The sequence below is a fragment of the Monopterus albus genome, unplaced genomic scaffold (genome assembly GCF_001952655.1).
Source record: "Monopterus albus unplaced genomic scaffold, M_albus_1.0 scaffold199.1, whole genome shotgun sequence".
In the NCBI taxonomy this organism is placed as follows: Eukaryota; Metazoa; Chordata; class Actinopteri; order Synbranchiformes; family Synbranchidae; genus Monopterus; species Monopterus albus.
In genome coordinates this window covers 306669-325330 of record NW_018128079.1, presented here as the reverse complement: position 1 = coordinate 325330, position 18662 = coordinate 306669, and the positions used below count along the sequence as shown (strand labels likewise).

At 41.6% G+C, this 18662-nt stretch overlaps 2 protein-coding genes across 2 annotated transcripts in view; one reads left to right on the top strand and one right to left on the bottom strand.

The window, feature by feature from the left end:
• Positions 1-1311: 1311 nt before the first annotated feature.
• sdf2 (stromal cell-derived factor 2) lies at positions 1312-3651 on the bottom strand. The gene is made up of 3 exons (XM_020617998.1): positions 3348-3651; positions 2381-2577; positions 1312-2067 (listed from the first exon to the last, which is right to left on the bottom strand). The coding sequence occupies exons 1-3, from the start codon at positions 3595-3597 to the stop codon at positions 1768-1770; spliced, it is 747 nt and encodes a 248-aa protein (XP_020473654.1). The 5' UTR covers positions 3598-3651; the 3' UTR covers positions 1312-1767.
• Positions 3652-3675: 24 nt separating this feature from the next.
• The window catches only part of supt6h (SPT6 homolog, histone chaperone and transcription elongation factor), an 18682-nt gene continuing 3695 nt past the window's right edge, over positions 3676-18662 (top strand). The window contains exons 1-37 of the mRNA XM_020618036.1: positions 3676-3990; positions 5249-5359; positions 5437-5613; positions 5808-5881; positions 6416-6596; positions 6703-6784; positions 7020-7275; positions 7509-7610; positions 7708-7809; positions 7927-8016; positions 8220-8362; positions 9021-9166; positions 9330-9437; positions 9588-9868; positions 9994-10148; positions 10654-10849; positions 11020-11159; positions 11340-11457; positions 11576-11652; positions 11756-11891; positions 12282-12419; positions 12695-12862; positions 12960-13087; positions 13215-13422; positions 13549-13696; positions 13902-14044; positions 14136-14276; positions 14405-14600; positions 14765-14910; positions 14995-15087; positions 15205-15318; positions 15697-15821; positions 16226-16338; positions 16436-16513; positions 16839-17014; positions 17352-17483; positions 17662-17831. Of these exons, the coding sequence (XP_020473692.1) occupies positions 5260-5359; positions 5437-5613; positions 5808-5881; positions 6416-6596; positions 6703-6784; positions 7020-7275; positions 7509-7610; positions 7708-7809; positions 7927-8016; positions 8220-8362; positions 9021-9166; positions 9330-9437; positions 9588-9868; positions 9994-10148; positions 10654-10849; positions 11020-11159; positions 11340-11457; positions 11576-11652; positions 11756-11891; positions 12282-12419; positions 12695-12862; positions 12960-13087; positions 13215-13422; positions 13549-13696; positions 13902-14044; positions 14136-14276; positions 14405-14600; positions 14765-14910; positions 14995-15087; positions 15205-15318; positions 15697-15821; positions 16226-16338; positions 16436-16513; positions 16839-17014; positions 17352-17483; positions 17662-17831 (5081 nt within the window). The 5' untranslated portion in view covers positions 3676-3990; positions 5249-5259. The remainder of the gene's footprint in view (positions 3991-5248; positions 5360-5436; positions 5614-5807; positions 5882-6415; positions 6597-6702; positions 6785-7019; positions 7276-7508; positions 7611-7707; positions 7810-7926; positions 8017-8219; positions 8363-9020; positions 9167-9329; positions 9438-9587; positions 9869-9993; positions 10149-10653; positions 10850-11019; positions 11160-11339; positions 11458-11575; positions 11653-11755; positions 11892-12281; positions 12420-12694; positions 12863-12959; positions 13088-13214; positions 13423-13548; positions 13697-13901; positions 14045-14135; positions 14277-14404; positions 14601-14764; positions 14911-14994; positions 15088-15204; positions 15319-15696; positions 15822-16225; positions 16339-16435; positions 16514-16838; positions 17015-17351; positions 17484-17661; positions 17832-18662) is intronic.

Sequence of the window (18662 nt, the reverse complement as noted above, 5' to 3'; positions counted from 1 at the left end):
TATATATATATATATATATAAATAAATGTTTATGCAATAAAACACTGTTTTGATAGAAATGTAAGGCATCTGTGTTTACTTGTGAAAGGTCTTTGTGCCTCTGAAATAATTCAGAATGGCTCCAGACCAACAACATGTACAGTGCAACAGTGACAAAACTGTTACTCTGCAACATACAAAAAGGTAAAGCATTGCTAAATAATGCACCTAAATTGCACATAACCGGTACATTTGCGCCGGCTGGGATTGGCTCCAGCCCCTACCGCAACCCCGTTCGGGACTAAGCGGTATAAATAATGGATGGATGGGTGGATGGTACATTTGCATACTTGTCAACTTGTATCACAAAGTGAAACAGGCATCAGCACTGTCTCTGAATTGTGATATACAAGTAAGAATAGCCTAATAGCAGATGCACCTGAACCCTATTAGCCAGCAGATAATGAACCAAAACACTGCATTATGTGGACAAATAGGGCATTATGCTCAGCGCAATGGTCGATTCAGACATCATTAGTCGCCCACTGTCTTGCTAACCCTTGAGTCTGTTTTCATTTTGTGGGGTGAGTTTAATGTGTTGGACAAATAATGTGTACATTATAATGTAATGTGTACATTATTTGTCTGTATTGTAGTGGGCAGTTGTTTAGCTTTTATCTTATATTTCATGTTGCTAAATTGTCAATGCAGTATCAGGAGAGTCACTGACTAAACTTCAAGTGATCATACAGCAGATGCCAGATCATCTGAACTGTCAGTAACCAAATGAAAAACTAGATAATCCAATGAAGATGTTACACTGGCGGTAGTATGCATAAAAAATGTCTTTAATATGAGGTATTCACTGAAGCTTTGTTGCTCATATGAACCTCTGTAGCAAGGAGCTGCTGTAACATATAACCATGCACTGTAAGCATGAACACAAAAACTGTATTGTCTCTCAGCACTTGGAAACTGATACAAAAATGACAATGACAGCATCCAGTTCACTAATGTACATAGAAAACATTGCTTATTCTCTCATGGCAATTAAAGCAGGATCATTTATATGCAACACTGAATCTGACTTAAAAGGGAAAAGAAATTTACCATAGTAACACTGCTTATCTTTTTTTTTTAAAGAATGTGGCTTATAAATACCATAAAATTAAATTCTTACATTTCAAAGGTTTTAAAGGCTCTACAATATGAACAATGACTACTGTTTAAAACATTATAAAGGCACACATGTGATAGTTTTTTTTTATTCAGTCCAACAAAACACAAGACTCGATCGAAATACTGATCTGCACAAACTGCCCTGCCTTCTTCAATTGAAAAAAGCAAAGCGAGCACCTCTTCTTAGATGTGTCACAAACTGCAATAAAGAGTGGTCTTTATTCTATAAACCAGCACTGTAATAACCTTTGTCTCACTCTATCTGTCAAGGCAGCTTATAGTGTTATTCAAATAATGTTAAGTCTGAATGTAAGTGCTGGATATTTTCAGACTCAGTAGTGTTTCCAGTTTAATCTCCACAAATATTCTGTCTGTGAATACTGACTTCAAAACACTACTAAATGTCAGAGGTTGGTAATAATGGTGAGGTACTTGACTTTGACTTTGACACAGTCTCCTCAAAAGATGACAGTCAATGATTAATGAAAGAAAATGAGATGAGAGGGGGTAGATGTGCATTTGGAGGCTGCTGGTACAGATGTGATTAGTGACAGAGGTAGGTATACAGTGGTAGACAGAGAAAAATGAGAAAAGACAGAGAAGAAAAGTTCAGAACTCTGTGTGTTGGTGACCGTCGTCTTGGCTGCCTGCCAGGTTCTCGCTGGGCTTCATGAAGATGCCCTCCATAGCCTTCCACAAGCTGTGCGGGCTGGGGCTCAACATGCCGTGAACCTCCCTCTGGCCGTGGATCGGCCGTCCATACTGCTCCCCTGTCACTGACAGCAGCGCCTCAGTGGCCTTGTGACGAAAGCGGACGGCCTCTTCACGCTTCCAGACAGATCCCCCACACTGAACTGTCCACTCATCCAGGTGGTCCCCTTCCCCTTCCTCACCAAACGCACTCACCTCCTGTGGACAAGTGAGAAAGACAAGCAAAAGAGGAGAGGGTGAGGATGATTTCTGGTTCAATTTTACAATCTGGTAATGTTACTGCAATAAATGTCTTATTGGCTTTAAACTTGCAGGGTATTAGTGATTTATAAGATATTTTACAAGCATTTTCATAATCAGCTTTTTTGAATTAGGTTGGAAATGTCAAAACCATCTTTTAGACATTAACCACATTATTTCCTAGTCTCCAGGAAGTCGTGGATAATCATTCACATAACACCAAACCTCTCCTCATTCTGCATGTACTTCTCACACCGCCCACCCATCTAACCTGGTTAGACGACAGCGGCGAGGTGAAGTAGTGGCTGTGCAGGTTACGGCCTGTGTTGACATGGGTGAGGCGGATCGTCTGTCCACACTTCACTGGGGTACCCCGATGGCAGAATGTGTCACTTGTTCCTCGTACGCTCCAGTAGCTGTTACTGTCCTCCACTGAAGTGACCCCTGTTACAGACTGCTGCCCGCTACCTGTCTCAAAACACACACAGTGAGTACTACAGACCCTGTGGAAAGTGGGCAGTAACACTAGGCTAGAACAGTTCATTCATGGTGGCCAATTTTCTAATTTTGAATTTGTGCATAGTCTGAAGGTCTGTAAACAGTAAAAAAAAAAAGTGCTGGTTTTGACTTTAAACAGACAACAGAGCCCCTGAGCATCTCAAATAATATGTTTGTAGATTTAGGAGAACTTGTGCTTGCTGAAGCCTAATACCTCCATGCGTTCTTGCTCCTTTCTGTGCCTGGAATTAGGTCAAATCCTTATAAAACTGGATGTCCAAGCACATCGTCCTACTTAAAACTCTTTTTATAATTGATTTTTTTTTTTTTTTACTTGTAGGGATTTTACTTACTGTAATGATGTCAACTAGACTCATACATCGTTCCTACTTTTACAAAGGTAACAAGAAGAAAACATCAGATCAGACTGATCAAAAGAAAAAGGTTAATGCTGTTCGTACATATATTCATACTTTTCATACTAAATTCAATTTTGATCAGTTAGGTTGAAAGAAGTCACATTTCACCATCGTTTATAATAAGGTTTGTACACGTAATGCAAGAAAATATGAATGAAATGACAATCTTTGAACATGCAGTGGGAATTAGAATATCAAATGATCATCCAAAATACCCTTTTGACTGCAGTGTCGGGTAATGGTATAGAAAGTAAATGCCGGTAAGAAACACAAAGTAACTAATTCATCTTTAACCAATATTATTAATGACAGAAAACTCACCGGACCCGTAGCGTACGTCATGCGAGTGTAGCCTCACATTGTGCTTTACATTTAACAGTTTAACGACAGATCCGCATGTCACAAAACTCAGTTCCGTTTCGAGTGATAGCCCAAATATACAGGATAACAGTAATAAAAGGGCTGGTAGAAAGCGGAGAACAACAGCACAGTCCAAATCACCACCCATTCCTACAAGAAGCCGAGCAGCCACCAAGACCGTTTGAGAAATCTTTTCTCTTCGATACGTCATTGAAATGTTCTAATGTGAGGTTTGGGAAACAGCGCCCTTAACGACTCGGAGTGGTCACGGTAGGAATTGTGCTAGGGTTATGATTTATTTCGTGTATATGTGCCGTCGCTTTATTTTTATGATAATGTGGCAAAATATCTATAAAGTACTGTGATCGCTTATACTGTACAATCTTGTTTATTGTTTCTGGTTTTTGTCGAGTTGCCGTGGGCCGGCAGGGGGCGTCACCTTGCTAATGATAAGGTTGGAAGTTCCCGTCACTGCATCCCGGAATTTTTATCACACCGCTTGTTCTCGGCCATTTTTACAAGTATAATCGTCTTGAAACACAAAACACAACACACCCCGTTATTATCGTAAATATTTGCGGAATATATTACCGCCGTGAGACGTGTAAGTCCAATTTTATCGTGGTCATTTGCGATGCTTACACTGTTGTGCTTGGCTAACAACCGTAAACTAGCTAACGCTAGTTAAGCTAGCTGTTGTTGTATTTAGTTACAGTAATGCTAGGCTAACGCAGTGGTATGCTAAAGCATTAACGCGAACAACTACTGGCTGGCTTAAAGGCATTTTGTACAAATGTGACTTTGGATTCGTTGTTCTTTTGTCGTTGGCTGATGTGTTGGTGTGCACAAAGCAATTCAGATGAACGAACGTGAAAATTAAATACAGGCTAATTGATAAAGGTTGCTCGCTCGCTAAATTGCATCGTTAACAGATAGCCTGGTTGGTGATGGCTAACGTTAGCTCACAGTGATAGCAATTATACCTAATATCACCGAGCAGAATTTTCAATATACCAGTATAGCTTAGGTTTGTCCTCCGAACGCTCATCGGCTAACATTAAGATGTCATCTGAATAACCTAAATATTGAGGGGAAATACTGGGTTTAGTTGGTCTTCTCCGTCGATGTTGTGTGTATGCGCATTGCGACACTGCCATTTGCTGTGTGTGTTTTTTTTTCTTAAGCCTACCATTTACATCTGGTTTTGTTGTACCTTACTAACATTTTAACTATGTGTTTGATTAAAAACAATCAGGTTAAATACAAATAGCATTACAGCGTTGTTTACTTTATTTAATTGTTCAGACCTTCATAGTTAATCAAACATGTACCAGAAAGCGTTGCTTTCATGCATAATCCATTTCTTTTGTATATTATATTCATCCCTAAGAAATCATCAGTAGCTTAAACTGTAAGTACGTATTAAGTAAAAATCGTATGTGATAGGACATCACAGATTGTACAGAATCACACGGACAGACATGTTTGACCCTTTTCAGGTCAGTTAAAACATATGTTTAGGGCTGAATCGCCATTTGATGGACAGGTGCAGACATTAAAAACGTGTCTTGAGTTGGAGTATTTGACAAATGTTAATCAAATAATGTTAATGAGGACTTGGAACAAGTTCATGTATATATGTAAAACTGTCAGATAGTGTGAAATGAGATGATTTTTGCAATCTTAAAAAGGTCTAAATGGGAAATTAAACTAAAGGATGTGAAGGAGTGAAATTGCAGTTACAGCAAACAGTACTAGGTATGAGTTATTGTGTGTAGCTTTTACATTTGTGACTAGCCTGGGAGAACAAAGTAATGCTTAGATGTTGATAAAGTTTACTAGTAGCATCTTTAACTTCTCAGGAACAGCAGTCATGTCAGACTTCATTGACAGCGAGGCTGAGGAGTCAGAGGAGGAATTTGAAGAGAAAGACCTAAAGCCTAAAAAGACCCAGAGGTTTTTGGAAGATGATGGTAAGATAAAATTATTTATTTAATTCTGGGTATGCATTTCAGAGGTTAGGTTGTGTGATGTATGGATTTCTCAACAGATGAAGAAGAAGAGGAGAACACAGAGGACCAGGATGAGCAAGGAAATTTACGAGGGCTCATTGATGATGGAGAAGAGGAGGGAGAGGAGGAGGAGGAAGAAGAAGAAGCTCAAAGAAGTAGGAGTGGAGGGGGGAGTGACTCAGAGGAGGAAGTGAGGCATCGGCGTAAAAAGCGAAGTAAGTTCCTCAGGTGTTTCTAGTGCTACTTTCACTAGCAAGTATAATGAGTATGAGACGTGACAATTAAGTGAGCTGGTCTTTTCACGAGTTGTACTTTGCATTTTACCATTTTTCATCACAGTCATCACAGTGGTAGAAATGTAACATGTCTTGAATTTGTTTCCTCTGACTGCAACTTTTCATCTTTGAAGGTTATGACGACTACCTGGATGATGATGATCTTGACCTGATTGAGGAAAACTTGGGTGTTAAAGTAAAAAGGAGGGTAAGGATTGTTCCTCATCACTGTTTTCTCTGTATAGTTATGGTATATAGTTTTACCTTTAGCCTCTCAGCTTGATTTATTTCTGCAGAAAGGAGTTGTCTACAACAGCACACAGGAATGCATGTCACAGAGACTCAAAGGGCAAACAAAATTCACTTCTATATAAAAGAGAGTTTAACGTCACACACAAAGGAGGGTAGACTGAGAAACATCATGTATCTATGTTCACAGAGCTTCTGCCTTCAAAACAATACTGGTTCTCATGTGATACGTTCAAGGTCGGTGGATAATACAGTTGCTTCTCCCAGCAACACATGCCTTAGCTATTTACTGTGTCAGCAGAAACAAAGCACTTGTGAAAGTTTACCACAATCGGTTACTCGGCTATAGTTTAACCTATCAGTGAACAATATAAATGGATATACGGATAAATGCCATTACACATTATGCCTCATTTTCTGTGTTTTCATTTAATTTTTGGAGGGTGAAAGTGTTTGATAGCTGTGCTGATACTGTATTTGTCTTGTTTCACAGAAGAAGAAATATGACCGTGTAAAAACACTGGATGATGATGAAGAAGATGACGATGAGAAGGACTTAATTGCAGATGAGATCTTTCATGGGGATGGAGAAGGCGAGCTGGAGGAAGGCGAGGCTGTGGATGAGTCTCTCCAGCAAGCAGATGATGATGAAGAAGGAGAGGACGAGGAGTCAGGTGGGCCAAAAGGACTTTGTTCTTTCTTAAGATATTTAAACAGTGTTTTCTCTTAATTTCAAAGTGATGTGGTATAAAATTGCTTTTTAATGTTGTTTTTCCACAGATATAGATGATTTTATTGTGGATGATGATGGCCAACCCATCACCAAAAAAAGGGGCAAGAAATTCCCAGGATACACTGATGCGTGAGTGTTGCACTTGACAGAGCAAATCTAGTGGTGTTTACCCTAAAAAAAAACTACTTTTGCTGTGCATTAAATGACCCCATAGTGTCACCTTAGTCCATTAACACAAAATATTGATGTATATCAGGAAACAATGAGACAATAAACATAAAATGGCAATCTCCTTTTAAGATGTAAATTGTGAGAATCACAGAATCACTGCTATTTCTCCTCATCACTCTTCATTCTCCCACAGAGCCCTCCAGGAAGCTCAGGAGATTTTTGGTGGCGACTTTGACTTTGCTGATTTTGACGGTGACCTTTACGATCAGGGTGAGGAGGAGGAAGAGGACCAGGAAGAAGAGAGCTGGGACCGGCCAAAGAAACAGACTAAGAGAAGGCTGGGGAGGAAGAGCATCTTTGAGATCTATGAGCCCAGTGAGCTGGAAAGCAGTCACATGACTGACCAAGACAATGAGATCCGCTCTGCAGACATGCCTGAGAGGTTCCAGGTGTGTGTGTGTGTTAATCTGTGTTCCAAGCTTGTTGTGCTTGCTGTGTTTATGCACTTTTGTTACGTTCTGATATGAACCAAAGAAGTTCATAATGGCTGCTTGGCCTTCTCCATGTTCACTGAGTAGATGAGGTGGGAGGAGAAGCTTTATGATTGTCAGTTAGTCTTTGAAAGCATATTTATTTTGTTTGCCTGATGTTATCTTTGCTGACTGTGTTGTCTGTCTTGTAGCTGCGATCCATTCCTGTTAAACCAGCTGAGGATGATGAGCTGGAAGAGGAAGCAGAGTGGATCTTCAGACATGGCTTCTCCACTCTTACTATATCTATGCAGGTACATCCTTTGCCATACATAAAGTTAAAGTCCCATTTTCCGAGACAGATAGTTGTTACTAATAGTTGTTATTGTTTCCCCCTGTAATCTTAAACAGGAGAGCACAGATTATCTAGACAGGGGGACAACCACAAACTTCAGCAGGCACGTTGCCAAGATCAAAGAGGCCCTGAACTTCATGAGGAATCAGCAGTTTGAGGTACTGTGAGCTCACCTTAAGTCAGACCACCATCTTAGATAATCAACAACTTGTCAGTATGTCTTTAAGATGGTATCTGAAATGTGTTGTTAATTTAAAGACCTTGTTCTTTTTTAGGTTCCATTCATAGCTTTTTACAGGAAAGAATATGTTGAACCAGAGTTAAACATCAATGACTTATGGAAGGTGTGGCAGTGGGATGAAAAGGTAAAGATGGCATCTATTTTATCGCAGAGGAAATGGATTGTAGACTAACAAATGTCATCATTAGCAATAGGGCAAACTCATTTAGGTGTGCAGCTAATTCTTCAATAACGTTTTTATAAACCACTCCCAATCATTTGCTTCCATCATCTTGACATGCGTATGTCACCCCTGGTCTCTTGACTTATTCATCCTCCACCCACCAGTGGACTCAGCTGAAGACCCGGAAGCAGAATCTGACCCGGTTGTTTCAGAAGATGCAGTCCTACCAGTTTGAGCAGATCTCTGCTGACCCTGAGAAACCTTTGGCTGATGGTATCCGTCCTCTAGACACCGCTGATATGGAGAGGTATGTCTCGATAAATCTGGGAGGCTCAGGGTGATAAAAGTATTTCTTTTAGATTGTATTTGGTTGTGACTACACTAAGCAAAGAAAAACTGCAGGAAATTAACTAGAGATGCACCAATTACTATTTTCTGGGCTGATTCCAATTTCAGATTTTTTTTTCTTTCATGAAAAATTTTCTTGTAATACAATTATTGTATTAAAGTTTTATATTTTGGTCTTTCTCTCACTGTACTTATACATGCATTTCATGTGTAGCTAATAATTCCCTCATTGTGTACTATTTGTTGGAGATTTGGATGTAGTTTCTCCTCCACGGTGTTTCTATAGGCTCCTCTGTGCACTTTTTAATACACCAGGGGATTCCAATGTGAACATGTGTGTGGTACTGATACAAGCATGAGCCTTGCTCAATCTGTATGTGAGATGCTTTGTTTTTGATCTGTGCCACTGTGTGTGCAACATAAACTGTCTTGCCTCTAAATCTGATCAGCACAGAATCAGAAATCTCAGAGTGGTCGGTTGGTTCCCGGGCAAGGCCTTTTTGGATATTTGCCAATCGATTGGTGCACCTCTAAATTTAACATGATAAAATTCACATGGTAGTTCACAATAGGCAATGCTATTCACCTATTCAAACATATTTTATCATTATCTATAGACTGAAAGATGTGCAGACACTAGAAGAGCTGGGTGATGTGTACAATCACTTTCTGCTCTACTATGGTCGAGACATCCCCAAGATGCAGAATGCTGCCAAGGCCAACAAGAAGAGACTCAAGAAGATCAAAGAAGTGTCAGAGGATGGTAAGATGGGTCTGAATTGGCCATTTTATTAGATAGTGCGTGGATACTGTGGAATTGTTTAGTTCAAATGAAACAACGTTTGAGTCAAGTTACAGACATCAGGAGTGTTTGATTTATTTAAATAATTTGCTACATGACTGATTTTGATGGGCTGCCTCTGTAGGTGAAGAAGAACCATTGGAGGTAGAAGAGGAAGAAGAACAGAAAGGACCTGACCTCAAGCTGGCATCTCGTAGGGATATGTACAGCATCTGTCAGAGCGTAGGACTTGGTTAGTCTCCTCTACTCTGTACACAGGCAGTGTTTCACTGTCACATCTCAGCCACATCTCCTCATCCTTAGGACCAAGAATAACTTGATAGGTCCAGCTTTATCCTTTGCCCGAACTTCAACAACTTTTTGTGTTTCTTCCTTTCTGTAGATGGCTTGGCTAAAAAGTTTGGCTTAACTCCAGAGCAGTTTGGAGAAAATCTGAGAGACAGTTACCAGCGTCATGAGACAGAGCAGTTCCCTGCTGAGCCTCTAGAGCTGGCCAAAGACTATGTTTGCAGTCAGTTTACCACTCCCGAAGCAGTGCTGGAAGGAACCAGGTACATGGTGGCCATGCAGATTGCTCGGGAACCTCTAGTCAGACATGTTCTCCGGCAGACCTTTCAGGAGAGGGCCAAGATCAACATCAAACCTACAAAGAAGGGCAAAAAGGTATTGACACATTTATTCACATGCATTCGTTTATAATTAATCCTAAGCACAGCATTTTTAGTACTTTCAGAGTGTGCTCTGAGTACCGTTCTAAACCTGCCTTGCCATTTGTTTATTTCCTGTAGGAGGTAGATGAGGCTCATTTTGCCTACTCTTTCAAGTATCTTAAGAACAAGCCTGTAAAAGAGCTGAATGGGGATCAGTTCTTGAAGATGTGTCTGGCTGAGGAGGAGGGGCTGCTTTCCATTGACATCTGTATTGACCTTATAGGGGTCAAGGGGTAAGTACAGTGGCAATACTGACAATCAGAAGTTCTGAGTGATGGTGTCGGTCTTCCAGATCTGTATAGGAAGAACTTCCGCAGTCCATATATATGTCATGTAATCATGCAGGCAGACACCTGTTTAATCAGGCAGACTCCTTGTATCAAGCCAGCCAGATGAGGCACATCATAAATACACATTCTGAGGTCTTACATTTCTTGCCATGCTTTTTTTGTTCCTACCCATTCTGTGGTCATAGTTCATTTACCAAGCAGAGGATCTGATATGACTGCCATTTTAGCATCTGTGTAGAAATCTGACTTAGGTGTTGGAGCAAATAAGAGTCAGTAAGTAGGACAGGGTCCCCTTAGTTTAATTTCTTAAAATGTTTGGCTGCACCTTATGTTTTCATTCACCTCCTTGTCAGTAAAGGATGGAGCTTTTAAATTGTAACTCTGGTAATATTAAGGCAGTCCATACTGTCTGTGCTTCTCACTCTGTCTTCCCTCTGCTTCTCCTCAGATATGCTGGAGACCAAACATACTTTGATGAGATCAAACAGTTCTACTACAGGGATGAGTTCAGTCATCAGGTGCAGGAGTGGAACAGACAACGAACCTTGGCCATAGAGAGAGCTCTGAATCAGTTCCTCTATCCTCAGATGGCCAAGGAGCTCAAGAGCAAACTGATCGCTGAGGCCAAAGAGAGCATTGTCAGGGTAATTAGCGATCTGTTTCCATGTATTATATTAGATTGTCTTACTGTTCTGCACACAGCGAGAAGATTTGTACCAAAATAACATCAAAATCATTGAAGTCTATGCTTGATTAGTATTTTAATCCAGGAAGTCATAATGAAGTCTTAGTTTTTCTTCATTTCTTCTTGTAGTCCTGCTGTCGCCGGTTGTATAACTGGCTTAAGGTGGCTCCCTACAGGCCAGATCAGCAGGTTGAGGAAGATGACGACCTGATGGATGAGAGTCAGGGGAAAGGCATTCGTGTACTGGGTGTAGCTTATGCACCCAGCAGGTGTGTGCACTATGATATTTGTATTTTCTCCTCAGAAATATCAGTAGCTTGAATTTGTGGTATTAACATCACAGGGCTAACTTTTCAACTGCGTGTTTGAATGACCAGGCAGTGTTTGCTGCATAAATGGGACAATTCTTTAATGGTGTAGTTTATTACTTACACACTGTGCTCTGACAGAGATACACCAGTTTTCTGTGCTCTGATCAATGGGGAAGGAGAGGTGGTGGACTTCCTGCGTCTGCCCTACTTCATGAAGAGGAGGAACGCCTTCAGGGAGGATGAGAGAGAGAAGAAGGTAGAATCAGTCAGCTGATGCTTTTCTGTTTTAGAAAAACATGGTACTGGCTGCTTCATTGTAGTGCTCACTCGTGTGTGTGTGTGTGTGTGTGTGTGTGTGTGTGTCTCATCCTCAGGCGAATGACATTGAAAATCTCAAGAAGTTTCTGTCCAGCAAGAAACCTCATGTGGTGGCTGTTGCTGGAGAAAACCGGTAAGTAATGTTTTCTTTAGTCTGTGCTGGAAAGTTATATTTGTAACATTTACGAGTTATAGTGGAGTCAAAGTGTAAATGTGAGAAATGTGTGTGTGTGCAGAGATGCCCAAATGATCATGGAGGACATCAAGAGGACTATCAGCGAGCTTGAACAAGAGTCCTCTCTGCCTGCTGTGGGAGTGGAACTTGTCGACAATGAATTGGCCACATTGTACATGAATGGAAAGAAGTCTGAGGTAAACACCTCACCATACCATACGTAAAGACAAATCAGCAGTTTCACTGTGCAACTGTGCCAGCTAACTGGTGACACGTTAGTATTAATTCAAGTTGTTTGACACATGTGACCTAGATTGATACAAACTCAAGGCCCGCAGGCCACATGTGGCCCTGCGTACAATTACATCCGGCCCGCAAGATCATTTTATATATTTTTTTTTATATATCCCTTGCTGTGGCATTCATGTGGACAGCAAAGTAAGAATTTCATTGTACAGGAAACACATGTCCTAACTGTGCATATGACAAATAAACACTTTGACCTGGTGGATCCATTTTTTCTTTTTTCCCCAGGTGTGGCCCAGTGCTCATTTTCCACTTTCTCTCTATGCTTTCTGTCTATGCAGGCTGATTTTAGGGATTACCCTCCCTTGCTGCGACAAGCTGTGTCAATAGCGAGGAAGATCCAGGATCCCCTGGTGGAGTACGCTCAGGTCTGCAGCACTGACGAGGATATTCTCTGCCTCAAACTGCATCCACTGCAGGTGAGCATTGGAAGAAATAAGTGGATGTGTTGAGTTTTTTGCTGAGTGTTTGCATTTATTTCTGTATATTCTTTAAGCATGATTTGTTTAAATGTGTCACAGCCAGATTTGCAGCATTTTCTGTCATTAAGAAGATAATGTGACTTGCTGCCTTTCCAAACTCTGACCAATCATACATAACTGTGACTAAAATTTGACTATCTAATATGAAGCAAAACATAATTCTGCAGCTACATACAGCAGATAATTGTGAAACCATTCACCTTTATTCTCAGGAACATGTGGTGAAGGAGGATTTGCTCTCTGCTCTTTACTGTGAATTCATCAACCGTGTCAATGAGGTTGGAGTGGACGTGAACAGGGCCATTGCTCATCCTCACACTCAGAGCCTGGTTCAGTATGTCTGTGGTTTGGGACCCAGGAAGGGTTCCCACCTGCTCAAGGTATCCATATGTCCTGCCATCATAAAATTTTTGTGTCATATCTAAGAGTATAATGCATCATCTGCTGACCTGCTAACTATCTCTTGTATTTGTGCAGATTCTGAAGCAGAATAACACTCGACTGGAAAACAGAACCCAACTGGTCACAATGTGTCACATGGGACCCAAGGTTTTTATCAACTGTGCTGGTTTCATTAAGATCGACACTGCATCACTTGGGGACAGGTAGGTACTTTGTCAAATGTTTCTTGTAATGATAATGATGTCAGACAGGGCTGTGATCTGTCACTTATCTGTTGTGTGGTTATTTTAAATCGGCACGTTTTTAACCGCTCTCGACCTCTGCCCACAGTACAGACTCCTACATTGAGGTTCTAGATGGATCTCGTGTCCACCCTGAGACGTACGAGTGGGCACGCAAGATGGCTGTGGATGCACTCGAGTATGATGAGTCCGCAGAAGATGCCAACCCAGCTGGAGCACTGGAGGAGATCTTGGAAAATCCAGAACGTCTCAAAGATCTGGACCTGGATGCCTTTGCTGAAGAACTTGAGAGACAGGTGTGTGTTGTGGTTTTGACTGAAGCAGTATTTCATGCATTCTGCTACACATCAGACCCCAGTATATGTTTCATAGAACTTGTGAAGTCACCATTCTTGTTTACATATTTTATTTTGTGCCGGTAGGGTTACGGCAACAAGGGAATTACTCTGTATGACATCCGTGCAGAACTGAGCTGCAGGTACAAAGACCTCAGAGTTGCCTACAGAGTCCCCAACACTGAGGAGGTCTTTAACCTGCTCACCAAGGAGACTCCGGAGACCTTTTACATTGGTAACACACGCTGTAGTGAAGTATATATTTTTCTTGTGAGTTGACATTTAACAAAAATCAGTAACATTCCTAACCGCCAGCACTCAGTCTAAGAAGTTGGTGCAGTAGTTAAATCATGTGACGTGATACCATGACTTGAAGTACCAGTCACAGATGTGGTTATTGTTTTTGCCAGTGGTTGATGTTATTCCTCCTTTTCATCCAGGTAAGCTGATCACCAGTGTAGTAACTGGCATCGCTCACCGGCGGCCTCAGGGAGAGACCTATGACCAGGCCATCCGTAACGATGCTACTGGGCTGTGGCAGTGTCCCTTCTGCCAGCAGGACAACTTTCCTGAACTCAGCGAGGTACCACACTCCTGACTTTCCCTGTTTAGCTTGTGCAGCTTAGTGTCAGAAAACAGCTGAGTCTGGTTCATATTTTGTGTCCCCACTTTAGGTATGGAATCACTTTGACAGTGGATCGTGTCCAGGTCAGGCCATTGGGGTGCGGAGCAGATTAGATAATGGTGTCCAGGGATTCATTCCCACCAAGTTTCTCAGTGATAAAGTGGTCAAACACCCTGAGGAGAGGGTCAAGGTGAAGTGCTGTTTGTTATTATCTTTTGTTGTGTTTTGCTGATGCTTTTCGTATTTATTATTTTATTTTATTTTTGTTATTCACACCAGTGTAATGTGTGACTGTTCCTCTTCCCACTCCTCCTTCAGGTGGGCATGACAGTTCACTGTCGCATCATGAAAATTGACATTGAGAAATTCAGCGTCGACCTCACATGTCGCACCTCTGATTTGATGGACAAGGCCAATGAGTGGAAGCTCCCCAAGGACAGCTACTATGACTTTGACACAGAGTCTGAAGACCAAAAACTGGAGGAGGAGATGAAGAAGAAACGACAGCGAACACGTTAGTATTAATTCAAGTTGTTTGTATCAAACTAAGTAAAGCAGTACACTGTGCTACTTGTGGGGACGTTTTTCTCTTAATTCACTTTTTTTTTACACAATATCCACTTCCACATCACTATCCTCATATTGTTTGTCTTCTCATTGTATTCTTTGTTTCACCAGCATATATAAAGCGTGTGATTGCACACCCCAACTTCCACAATATCAGTTTCAACCAGGCAGAGAAGATGATGGAGACCTTGGACCAGGGAGACTTGATCATCAGACCCAGCAGCAAGGGAGAGAACCACCTTACTGTCACCTGGAAGGTAAGAAACGGCTGTAGGGCTACAGCAGGGTAATATTAAAAGGTCTTGTTGAGGTCTACTCTGACTCTTTGTGATGTTTCATAGGTGGCTGATGGTATCTACCAGCATGTGGATGTGAGAGAAGAAGGCAAAGAGAATGCGTTCAGCTTAGGACACACCCTCTGGATCAATACCGAAGTGAGCTGTTGTCTCCTCTTTGTTGGCATGGTGTTTTGCTTCTCAGTCAAACCTGCAGACAGTTTATGGTCAGGTGTGTGTAGATGTGGCTGCTGCATGTTCATTCTTTCACTGCAGGAGTTTGAAGATCTGGATGAAATCACTGCCCGGTACATTCAGCCCATGGCATCATTTGCCCGGGATCTACTGGGGCATAAGTACTTCCAGGAGTGCAATGGGGGCAGCAAGGAGGTATATAGTGATTCACTGAGTATTCTGTAGTGTTTAAAGAGCCCATGACGTGCTTTTCCTTGTTTTCTGACTTTTCTACAATGTTACAACTGTGAATTATCATCTTAGGTTTGACCTAGAGCCCAAAAAATGAGGTGTACTTATGTTCTAGTACTTATATGCAGAAGCAACTTGGTTTAAAAAAGTTTGTCAAACTCTCGCTCAAGACATTTTTTCTAACTAAATAAAGTTTTATGTGATTAAGGATTTCCTTCAATAGCCATAATCTAAAGCAGTTACGTGTTCATGTGAGCTTACCTGACATCCGCCAGTGCCATTGTAAAAGCAGAATTTTTTGACTGCACACGGTTTCCTTTTGTCTTTTTCTCTTTTTGATAGAAAATGGAAGAGTTATTGAACAGAGCAAAGAGGGAGAAGCCTACTTTTATTCCTTACTTTATTTCGGCTTGTAAAGATCTGCCAGGAAAGTTCATACTGGGCTACCAGCCTCGCGGGAAACCACGGTAAGCAGACGTTTTTGCTGCCTCTGTTTTTGAGCTACCCATGATGCCATGGTTAGGAAATATTCAATAAACCAACTGGGCTGACTTGAAAACATACAGTATTTCTTAATGTTATTTTTCTTCAAAGCAGCTCAACTCACATTCCAACCACAGAAAGGGTCAGCGATGCTATTCACTGCTGTAAATTAATTACAGTAGCATATGGTGACTTGCATCCACAGCTACAACAGAGGTGCATATTTGCACATTTCAGTCTTTATGAGTCATGTCATCCTTGTGCCAAATTGTAAAATCCACTCTCCCACACAGCTGCTCCTCTGCCAAGACATGTTTTATTAGATGTTTATAGGTTTTATTGACATCATATCTGTAGAATTGGATGTCAGTATGCCTTTTCCCCCTAGGGTTGAGTATGTCACCATCACCCCAGATGGCTTCCGCTACCGTTCACAGATATTTCCTACAGTAAATGGATTATTCCGTTGGTTTAAGGACCATTACCAAGAACCTGTACCAGGTATGGAAGTGTTATACCTACAGTTACGCTTACAGTGTATTTCACAACTGCTGAAGTATATTGTGGATTATTATAAACACTTTCTCTCCTGTCAAAGGCATCACTCCCAGCAACAGCAGCCGAACAAGGACACCTGCATCCCTGAATGCCACCCCAGCAAATATCAACATCGCAGGTGAGTCCCACTTTCTTGCATACATACAGTCGATGTTTTCAGCATTTTTATTTAATCAATATTTAACCAGGAGATTCCCACTGAGGTTAGAAGCCTATTTTTCAAGGGCGCTCTGGCAAAGACAGTGGCATCACAAGTTCCAGACAAAGACAAGCACATACAACATTAGACTGAACAACATAAAATCTATAAATGGCAAGAACAGAGACTATAGAACAATATCAGTATCAAGAACTAATGGAGCTAAGAACACTAATGAGCAAAGAATGAGCTTATAATCACTGTATATTAGTTGTATGAGTGGACTTCTTCCCTTTCTTCCCAGACTTGACACGAGCTGTCAACGCCCTCCCACGCAACATGACCTCTCAGATGTTCAGCGCCATTGCTGCAGTCACAGGCCAGGGCCAGAACCCCAACGCCACCCCTGCACAGTGGGGTTCCAGCCAGTACGGCTACAGTGGCAGCACAGGAGGAGGAGGGAGCTCCTCTGCTTATCATGTGAGCATTTGTGGAAGGAAATCGGTTGTTTTGGCGATCTTTGTGGTTCCTGATAAAACTCACATAACATTCACTGGCTGAAAATAAATTGTTGGGGCCCACTTGAGAAGATAAACGTGTATCAGATCTGGTAATAATGGTAAATAGGAGACATTGTGAAGCTGGAGAAAACAATACGGGACATTAGGAGATCACCTGGCGTAGACCGTAGAGATGAGTAAATGTGATTTCAGTTGAACTTTAAGGAGAACCTATACTGTACATACTGGTAAATATATACTGAATTTTCTCACATAATGTAGAGCTACATTCACAACCAGCACTTCCTTCACTGCAGGTGTTTGCCACACCTCAGCAGCCCATGGCGACTCCCATGATGACGCCCAGCTACTCCTACACCACACCAAGCCAGCAGGCCATGGGCACGCCACAGTACCCTGGCTCCACCCCACAGTCCTCACACTCACATGCACATATCTTGCTAATTTCCAGATTTAACTTGCTAATTTAGCCCAGAAGCTAGCTAAGCTAGTAGCTTAGCTGAGAGCAATGGCTTCCTCCTCTTCCTCTCTATCTTTTTCTTGCTCAGAGTGTCCAGTTATTCTTCTGCCTCTTTTAGTGATAATGGTACTTGTAATAAATGTCAGATGCTACCAGCATTGGAGGCAAAGCTCACTGAATTTGAAGCACAGCTCCACACCATGGAAAACAGCCCAGCTAGCCAGGCCCATGTAGCCAGTGCAGGTCCCCCTAGGCGTAGCTCAGCCCAAGCTAGCCACCCCCTGAGAGCTTCCCAAGCAGCTGGGATCTCAGCCAGGTGGCTGGGTGACAGTTCATAAGAGACATAGCTCAAAACAAACACCCACAGTTTATCACCTGCCCGTTCACGTTTCAAATTGATTTTCCCCACTCAGCTACACACCCACTGAGAAACCAGCTCTAATTAATTGTAACTCCATAGTCAGAAACCTGAAGCTAGAGACACCAGCAGCGGTAGTCAGATGTATTCCTGGTGCCAGAGTGAGGATAAACATAAATACGGTAAGATTGTTATTCATGTTGGCATCACCTCACTAATACCATTCCTACGGTCACACACTGTGGTGACAGCATCATGCTGTGGGGATGTTTTTCTATGAGAGGGATTGGGAGATTTGTAAGCATAGAGGGAAGGATGGATGCAAAAAAAATATAGAGCAATTCGGAATGAAAACTTTCTCCAGATCTCCGGATGGGGAGAAGGTTTACGTTTCAAGAAGACACTGACCTGAAGCACAAGAGTGGCTTCAGGAAAGCTCTGTTTAAGTCCTAGAGTGGCCCAGCCAGAGTCCAGACCTGTTGTTCAAGTTCAAAGTGTTTATTTGTCATATGCACAGTTAGGAAATGTGTTTCCCTGTACAATGAAATTCTTACTTTGCCGTCCACGTGAATGCCACAAAATACAAATGAAATATAAAGTAGATGAATAAGTAACACTAAATCTAAGGCACTTTAAGCAGCAAATGCAGCATTAGAATAAAAATATATAAGAATATAATAAGAGAATGTAGGCTGTATGAGAGCAGCATGTGCAGCAGTCAACAGTCAATGTGCAATTATACATGTGCAAACTGAGAATGTAAAGAGTACTTGACGTATTTCCTGGTAA

Excerpts from the sequence above, each read along its gene's own strand:
- sdf2 (XM_020617998.1), bottom strand. The coding sequence starts at position 3,597 with ATGACGTATCGAAGAGAAAAGATTTCTCAAACGGTCTTGGTGGCTGCT. Across the intron at positions 2,578-3,347 it reads TGACGTACGCTACGGGTCCG|GTAGCGGGCAGCAGTCTGTA; the intron begins GTGAGTTTTCTG and ends GTTTTGAGACAG. Across the intron at positions 2,068-2,380 it reads CGCCGCTGTCGTCTAACCAG|GAGGTGAGTGCGTTTGGTGA; the intron begins GTTAGATGGGTG and ends ACTTGTCCACAG.